The 9695-nt window shown below is 40.5% G+C and overlaps 1 protein-coding gene across 1 annotated transcript; it reads left to right on the forward strand.

The window, feature by feature from the left end:
- Nucleotides 1–281: 281 nt before the first annotated feature.
- Nucleotides 282–8673, forward strand: LOC121238166 (2-oxoglutarate-dependent dioxygenase DAO-like). Its single transcript, XM_041135008.1, has 5 exons — nucleotides 282–445; nucleotides 7094–7468; nucleotides 7674–7989; nucleotides 8135–8447; nucleotides 8561–8673. Exons 2-5 carry the CDS (start codon nucleotides 7122–7124, stop codon nucleotides 8671–8673), a joined length of 1089 nt encoding a protein of 362 aa, XP_040990942.1. The 5' UTR covers nucleotides 282–445; nucleotides 7094–7121.
- The last annotated feature ends 1022 nt before the right edge of the window (nucleotides 8674–9695 follow it).

The following is a 9695-nucleotide window of genomic DNA, read 5'->3' on the forward strand; positions in this document are numbered from 1 at the left end:
ATTTACATAAACAAGTTAAAATGGATTGACACGACACAACCTGTTATGTTAATGGATTGTGTTAGAGTTTAAGATTTTGATACGATAAACTTAACGGGTTAGGTTAAGGTTTACCTATATAATATAATATATATGTATTGATACGATACGAATACGACACGAATATATGATTTGACATCATTAGGTGAAAGTTGGTTGGCGCGCATACACTGCCCTATTATTCAATTTTCACATCATGGTACTTGTGTGCATGCATTCGTCAATAATCTAATTGACCAAATGGCCCAATCTCTAGCAAAGAAGTCGACGAACTAATCAATTAATTAAGTAAACACGAAGAAAAACAAGTCTACAAATATGCTTTGCACAATAACACATTGTTCCAGGCCAGTTTGAGGCTACACTTCTCGCGATCAAGAAGTTCATTAATTGATCTGTTACTGAGGTTAAGCTGTTTCAGGTTGCAGGTTTTGTCTTTATTTTTCTGAGTCTGTTTATAACTATCTCATATTCTGCATGCACGGTTTAGCAGCGCATACCAGCTGCTTGATATTTTGTCCATATGAATTCTGTTGAGCCTAGTCGTTTGTATATATACCAACTTATATTGCTCTGCTACATAAACGAGAATCAAATACATTTCTTTCAAAAACTCTATCATGGCATCAGAATTGTAATACAACTAATGTCCTCCATGGCTGGTGAAATCTCCTCCTCCGAAAAAGACCACTCCACCAACTTCCAACTCCCCTGTAATTTTTCTCATATTGTTTCCTTGAAACTAGGTTCCGACAATTACCTCTGGCGAGCTCAGATAATCCCATATCTCCATGGCCAGGAACTCTTCCATTTCATCGATGGCTCTTCTTCTCCTCTCCTCCGATCCTTCCAGCTTCCTCCCCTTCTCCGTCACTCTCCTACCAATCTCAAACCAATAATCCTGCTTACCTCCAATGTCGTCGCACAGACCAGCTTCTTCTCAGTGCCCTTCTAACATCCTTCACTGTAACAAGCCATGGCTAGAGGCGGTAACCAAGGAACCAACAACAACCATGGGAAGCAACTGAGGGGACGAAGAATGATCGAGAAGGATCCGGAAGAGAATTTAGGGATCTGAGGTGTTCTGGGCTCATGGGCTTGGGGCTCGTGGACCGTGGGCAAGGTGGGTTGAGAATAATAAGCGGGTTAGGCCATATGATCTGAATGCATGTAAGGGCTTGGCCCATAGTCTATTGTGACCCTTTAAGGGAATGTAGCCTACGTCAGTGGTCTGTCATGTTTACTTTCTGATAGTATTGGTAACTTTAGCTTTTCTATTGTAGTTTGTTACAATTTGTTACAAGTCCGGGAGCATATAGCTACCCATCAGTGGTGTATTCCGTTCCATCGAAAATCAATACAAGAATATTTCCTTTTCATTTCCTTGGAGGCTCTCACCCTCAGAGTGAGTTATTCCTTTCACCAGTGGGCGTGTAACAGTGGTATCTAGAGACAGGTTATCCTTGGCAGCTTCATTTTCCATGGCAGAAGGCACTAGAATGAACCAGTTGCAGGATGGCTTGAATGGATTGAGGAAGTCCACGGAATCCCAATTCAAAACACTGGAAACTGAGGTGATGGCGTTGAAACGGCAGTCTGATGCAGTGGTCCAATAGCTTGCAACATTAACCATGGAACTGCAGAAAAAGAATGCTAACAATCAGTCTGAAGGATCAGGCTCAGGAGGGCACAGCAGACAGGAGAACAATGGGGAACTGATTCCGAGGTCAGTAAGGTTAGAGTTTCCTTCATTTCATGGGGATGATTCCCTAGGTTGGTTGTATAAAGCCAATCAGTTTTTCTTATTCTACAACACTTTACCAAGCCAGAAACTCAAGTTGGCCTCCTTCCACATGGAAGGGAAAGCCATGATTTGGTTCCAAGATATTGAAAGGTCAGGATCCATAGTGGATTGGGAAGGGTTTGTTAGGGCTTTTCTTATGAGGTTTGGCCCTAGCACGTATGATGATCCTATGGAAGCACTAACTAAGCTGAGACAAACGGGTACAGTAGAAGAATATAAGGTTGAGTTTGAGAACTTGTCTAATAGGCTGCATAGATTGTCGGATCCACACAAGTTAAGCTGTTTTTTGAGTGGGTTAAAAGATGAAATTAGGTTGGCAGTTAAAATGTTTAACCCACCTGATCTCTTGTCAGCCTTTAGTTTGGCAAAGATTCAGGAAGAACTGGTGAGAGTTGGTAGAAAACCTTTCAGGAATCCTGCTGTTGGGGGGTTGGAGTCAGGACAGCTTAAGGGGGGGTGGAAGCCTAATGGGGCAGAATGGTAGTAAGGCCATAGTGCCGGTGCAAAAGATCAATGCAGGCCAGATGAAGGAGAGGAGAGAACGGGGGTTATGTTATTATTGTGACTCTAAGTGGAACCCAGGACACAAGTGTAAAAGTCCTAAACTATTTCTTATAGAAGAGGTGAAGGACGAAGAGGAAAAGAAGGGAGTTGAGAGTGATGTAGTAGAGGTGGTGGAAGAAGGGAAGCATCTGATAGAATTTACTGAAATAAACACGAAACCAGAAATATCTTTACACGCTCTAATTGGGTCCAACAATCCAAAAACGATGCGGGTAATGGGGAAGTTAGCTTGCCAGTGGGTTGTTATTCTAATTGATTCGGGCAGCACACACAATTTCATTGATGTTACAGCAGCAAGGAAGGCTCGGGTAGTAGTCTTTAAGGAAGAGGCAGTAAAGGTGAGGGTGGCTAATGGTGAACAGTTGGTAAGTGAAGGGAAAAGTAAGGGAGTTCAAGTAAAAATTCAAGAACATGCATTTTCTATGGATTTTTTCTTGCTGGAACTTGCAGGATGTGACGTGGTGCTAGGTGTACAATGGCTACAAACCTTAGGCACTATCTCTTGGAATTTCAGGAAACTTACCATGCAATTTAACCACCGAGAAAGAGATGTTGTGTTGCAGGGAATGATGTCCACTCAGCTGCTAGAAGAAAGTTCCTGCAATGAAATCAACCAGTTAGAAAAGAAGGGAGTTATTCTGCAGTTAATTAATGAAACTGACGAGTATAAGAAGGGGCAAAGATGGCCAAAAAAGGTGCAAGGCATACTAAACCAGTTTGATGATGTTTTCAAGGAACCCAAGGGGCTGCCACCAAGCAGAGAGCAGGATCATTCTATCAATTTGCTGCCTGGAACTCAGCCTGTGTCTGTAAGACCATACAGGTATCCATTTTTCCAAAAAGATGAAATTGAAAAAATTGTTAAGGAACTTCTAAATTCTGGGGTAATACGCCCTAGTCAAAGTCCTTATTCTTCTCCTGTTTTATTGGTAAGAAAGGCCGATGGCACATGGAGGATGTGTGTGGATTATAGGGCCTTGAACCAAGTAACGGTGAAAGATAAGTTTCCTATACCCATAGTAGAGGAGTTATTGGATGAGCTAAGTGGGTCTAAAGTGTTCTCTAAACTGGATTTGAGGTCCGGTTACCATTAAATCAGGGTTAAGCCTGATGATGTGCACAAAACAGCCTTTAGGACCCATGAGGGTCATTATGAATTCTTAGTCATGCCCTTTGGATTGACTAATGCCCCATCTACTTTTCAGAACCTCATGAATGAAGTTTTTAGACCCTTCCTAAGGAGATTTGTGCTGGTTTTTTTTTATGACATCCTAATCTATAGTAAGGATGAGGAGGAACACTTGCAACACCTACAAGTGACCTTGGAAACATTAAGGAGACATCAGTTATTTGCTAAGGAGTCAAAATGTTGTTTTGCATGTTTTGAAGTAGCATATTTGGGTCACTTGATCTCGGGTAAAGGGGTAAGAACAGATCCTGAAAAATTAAAGGCCATGGTGGAATGGCCTCAACCCAAGTCGATTAAGTCCTTGAGGGGCTTCCTAGGGTTGATAGGGTACTATCGAAGGTTTATAAAGAATTATGGGATCCTAGCTTCTCCTCTTACAACACTGTTGAAGAAAGACAATTTCAAATGGGGGGAAACAGCAGCTGAAGCCTTTTTAAGGCTTAAACAAGCAGTAAGTAGTCCACCAGTGTTGGCCCTTCTTGATTTTGCCAAAACGTTTGTGATCGAGTGTGATGCTTCAGGAAAGGGAATAGGGGCTGTTCTGATGCAACAGGGTCAACCTATTTCTTTTTACAGTCAAGCCTTAAAGGGCAGGGCTCTGTTACTGTCCACTTATGAGAAGGAGTTGTATGCCTTGGTTACAGCTACCCAAAAGTGGAGACCCTACCTTTTAGGTAGATCCTTTGTGGTAAAAACTGACCACCACAGTCTAAAATACATTTTAGACCAGAAGATTGGCACCCCGATGCAGCAGAAGTGGATGAGTAAGATGATGGGATATGATTTCGTGGTAGAGTTTAAAAAGGGGGCTGAAAATAGGGTAGCAGATGCCCTTTCTAGACAAATGGAGGAAGAAGAAGTGTCTATAGCCTTGTTATCAGTACCAAGCTTAGAGTGGCTGGAGGACATTAAGGAGGGGTATAAAGGAGATCCTAAGGCATTAGAGATGTTATCCCTGTGCCAGAACAACAAAGCACCTGATCAGTATTCATTAAGAGAGGGGGTGTTGTACTATAAAAACAAGGTTTATATTGCCAACAACTCAGAACTCAAGAAAAGACTTTTAGAGTTCTTGCATGCTAGCCCATGGGGGGGCATTCGGGGATGGATAAAACGATTCATAGAGTAACCAGAGAATTTTATTGCACAACATGAAATCTGAAGTCAGGAATTTCATCAGAAATTGTCAGATTTGTCAACAACAGAAAACAGATCATGCTTTTCCTAATGGTTTGCTACAACCTCTTCCTATTCCCTCTCAGCCATGGACTCACATAACCATGGATTTCATTGAAGGGTTACCAAATGCAGGTGGTTTTAGCACACTATGGGTGGTTGTGGATCGTTTAACTAAATACAGCCATTTCGTACCCCTGGGACACCCATATACAGCTAAGTCAGTTGCCCAGTTGTTTGTGAAACATGTATTCAAATTGCATGGTTTACCACAATCAATTGTATCGGATCGTGATAGTACCTTCACCAGTGTCTTTTGGAAAGAATTGTTTAAGGCCCAAGGGGTTAAATTGGAGTTTAGCACAGCTTACCATCCACAAACCGATGGGCAGTCAGAAGCTGTGAATAAGAATTTGGAAACCTATCTGAGGTGTTTCGTGGGGGATCGCCCGAAGGATTGGGTGAAATGGGTACCTTTGGCTGAGTGGTGGTACAATACCACTCAACACACCTCTACAAAGCTCACACCATTTGAAACTTTGTACAGGTACAAACACCCTAAGCTAACCTCTTACATCCCAGGGACAACTAAAGCAGTAGAAGTTGAAACAGAGCTCAGAGATAGAACACTCATCATACAACTGCTCCGACACAACATCAACAAAGCACAAGAAAGAATGGTGAAATATGCTAATTTGAAGAGGAAAGAGCATAGCTTTACCATTGGAGATTGGGTTTATTTACGATTACAACCTTACCGACAAATTTCTGTGTCTCAACGCAGAGATCTGAAACTATCACCTCGTTTTTATGGCCCTTTTCAGGTAGAAGAAAGAGTTGGGGAAGTTGCATACAAACTGAAGTTACCCGAGACATCTCAAATACACCCGGTATTTCATATCTCGCAACTGAAGAAACATGTAGGAGAGCAGATCGAGACCACAACTGTACTACCTCCAGTTAATCAGCAAGGAATCATACAACCAGAACCAAGTGAGGTGTTAGCTCGAAGGATGCGTCCAGTAAACAACCGACCGGTCGTGGAATTGTTAGTGAAATGGCAGGGGCAAAGAGATGAGGACGCTACCTGGGAGAACTTCTACAAACTCAAAGCGGCGTTTCCCCACCTTGCGGGCAAGGTGTTTTAAGGGGAGGGCACTGTAACAAGCCATGGCTAGAGGCGGTAACCAGGGAACCAACAACAACCATGGGAAGCAACTGAGGGGACGAAGAATGATCGAGAAGGATCCGGAAGAGAATTTAGGGATCTGAGGTGTTCTGGGCTCATGGGCTTTGGGCTCGTGGACCGTGGGCATGGTGGGTTGAGAATAATAAGCGGGTTAGGCCATATGATCTGAATGCATGTAAGGGCTTGGCCCATAGTCTATTGTGACCCTTTAAGGGAATGTAGCCTACGTTAGTGGTCTGTCATGTTTACTTTCTGATAGTATTGGTAACTTTAGCTTTTCTATTGTAGTTTGTTACAATTTGTTACAAGTCCGGGAGCATATAGCTACCCATCAGTGGTGTATTCCGTTCCATTGAAAATCAATACAAGAATATTTCCTTTTCATTTCCTTGGAGGCTCTCACCCTCAGAGCGAGTTATTCCTTTCACCAGTGGGCGTGTAACATTCACCGAACCAATTCTTGCTCAATAATATCTGAAGCTTGCTGTCTATTGTTTCGATAATGTTTTTATCTTTATTGACTATCGCTTGATCTGTCCACTTGCTTTGTGCTTGGAGCAATTATTATGGCTTTTAATTCTCAATAAATTACTTTTTTATATCTAATTAAGGCACCTGATCATTCAATGTTACTACGAAATCAGCAATAAATTTAACGAGAAAATGCCCATTTTGTGTTCCAAATCTAAAAAATTACTATATTTTGCATGTCATTTCGTTTGTAAAAGTGATTAGACTGATAAACGAAATAACCATAATACTCAATTTTAGTTGAATTGGATAGAATTAATCTTAACCCCATCTTCACCCAGTTAAAGATGAAAACTAAGTCCGATCGATTCTTATAATGTCATCTGATCAAGGAAAAGTATTATTGGTTACATGTGTGCTATAAAAAAAGACTAGTCGTTTTAGTCAACATGAGAGCCTGCATCAGACCCATTAATGAGACCCAAGCCAATAAAGAATCAACACCTGGTTTATATTATATAAGTAGTTTTAGGTCTTGTCGTTGCATGATCTTTTGTTGTAATGGTCAAAACCAAACAAGCCGACATCAAACCAACGTTATAAATTAATGCCATTGAGTACTGATCATTGTCGTTGTGTATTCGTGGGTGTTTATTTGAAGAAGGGAAGAGGACAAGCGAGCTGCAAACATGAGTACGGAGGGCGACAACTCGAAGCATGTCGTACCGATTATTGACATGCAAGATGTAGAGCATTATCGGAAACTCAGAGAAGCAGCCGAGGAATGGGGTTGTTTTAGGGTCGTCAACCACAACATCCCTGTGGGTCTCATGACACAAATGAAGAAGGTGGTGAGCGAATTGTTTGAGCTTCCCACAGAAACCAAAAGGCACAACATCGATTTGATTACGGGCAGCGGCTACTTGGCACCAAATGTTGCCAATCCTAATTATGAGTCCTTGGGCCTCCATGACTTGGGTTCCCCTCAAAACTTGGGTGGCTTTTTTTCTCAGCTGGATGCCTCTCCTCACCAAAGGTTTGTTTCCACTATATCATACACGCACATGCATGATGCTAAGGTCCTTTGGATCATCAGATGATATAAGGCCTGTTCTCCAAATGGGAGAATTAGGTTCGCACCCCCACCCTGGATAAAAATAAAAAAAACAAACAAACACATGAGTGCATATGATACAGTGCACGCACACTTACCAATTGCCTTAACTTTCTTGTATTGGCAGGGAGATACTAGAGACGTATGCTCAAGCAATACACGAGCTGGCCCTTGATTTGGGGAAAAAGTTGGCCAAAAGCATGGGTTTGGTCACCGACTTGTTCAAAGAATGGCCTTGCCAGCTTAGGATGAACAAATACCACTTCACTCCTGAAACCGTAGGCTCTTCAGGGGTACTGGTACACTCAGATTGTGGGTTTCTAACAATAGTTCAAGATGATGAAAAAGTTGGTGGTCTTGAAGCCATGGACAAGTTTGGTGCATTTGTACCAATCCGTCCATGGCCAGGCACCTTCCTTGTCAATCTTGGGGACGTTGCTAAGGTAATTAATTAAGAACCCCATTTCATTGATCATTTATTGCACCGCCAGCTTATTCAATATATATATATATATATAATTTTAATCTGAAAAATATCATCATGCATGATTGTTCGTGATTGACATGCATGTACGTACGACGTTGAAGCTATGGAGTAATGGAAGGTTTCGTAACGTGAAGCATCGAGTAGAATGCAAAGAATCAAGTATCCGATTTTCAATTGCCTCATCTATCTTAGGGCCGAATGAGGGAGTAATGGAAGCCCCACCTGAACTTGTGGACACTGAACACCCTCGTCTTTATGCCCCGATTACTTATGAAGATTATAGGAAACTCAGACAAACGACAAAATTGGCAACTGGTGAAGCCCTCGAGCTGCTGCGCACCCACTCTCGATTCATTTCATACATGGCGGCCTTTATCTCCACCATCTTTGTATGTCAAGCTAGCTATGTTATGATCATCATGTCAGCCGGCATATTATATATATATATATGCCTAGTTTAAGTATTCCCAATATATAAAACCGATCGATAAAAACCAATAAATTAAATTGTTGTCATCAATAAGAATCCATGCAGTCGGAAAGACATTTTATAATAATCTTCTATTTGGCATTTTATTTGATGAGATTACAACATTTTAATTTGGTAAAATTAACAACTTGGTTTCCCAGTACTATATAGTTTATATAGTGTTAATTTGTCTCAGTACATCCATTTAACTTATACATTAAAGAGACCACTCATAAGAGATTTTTTTTTTTTTTTTTTTTTTTTTTTTTTTTTTTTTTTTTTTTTTTACCACCAGCAACTATACTGTATGGATATTAAAAATCTTGATCAAATAAATGCCCGGGGACCCAATTTAATAGGGTTTTGCAATATCAAATAGTTTCATCACTAATTACCTGTTAGGGCACTGTGCCATCCTTACCCGTGTGAAAGAAGTATTTTTGAGTAGGAAAAAATGGACTAACACATCACCCCTACACACCACACCACACATGATTTTTTTTATTTTTTTATTTTTTTTATCTTGCTAAACTAAATAAATTTTTCTATTCATCATCCATACACCACATATTTGGTAAAGGCTAAAAATAAAAATAAAAATAAAAAAATTATTTATAGCATGTGGTATAAGGATGATGAGTAGAATTTTTCTAACTTTCCCATTCTAAAAACACCTAAGCGTATAAACAAAGGCGGACCATGAAAGCTATGAGACGTGGTTCGCAATTGAAAATGGATGCTGCTGCCTTAGCCCGTAACTTAGAAAACCATTTGAACTTTCTCTATTTTTTTTTTAATTTCTCTATTTTTGCATTTTTTTGGAATTCTTTTACATTAAAATTCAGTTATAAAATCATTTTTAACTAAACAAACGCAAAAGCTTGAAGGAAGAAAAAAAAAAAAAAAGAAGTTAATCAACTTGTTCAAATGGCTTGGGAGTGTTACGCCAAATATCATTTTCCATTGAAAATTTGAACGCAAAACCTATCCAGGGGATGTAACACCGAACGTCTTTGACAACAGCAACAAAATATGATTATAATAGCTAACCTTCCAGCGCGACTCAAAAAGTCAAAAGTGCTAACATTCTCTTGCCTTCCCTAAACTCAACTACCCAACATCAGAATAAATGGTCCAACACCAGGGCGCTTTTTAGGATATTGTTACAAAGAAATACAGAATTTCAGCATCAC

This window comes from Juglans microcarpa x Juglans regia, chromosome 7D (assembly GCF_004785595.1).
Source record: "Juglans microcarpa x Juglans regia isolate MS1-56 chromosome 7D, Jm3101_v1.0, whole genome shotgun sequence".
Lineage (NCBI taxonomy): Eukaryota > Viridiplantae > Streptophyta > Magnoliopsida > Fagales > Juglandaceae > Juglans > Juglans microcarpa x Juglans regia.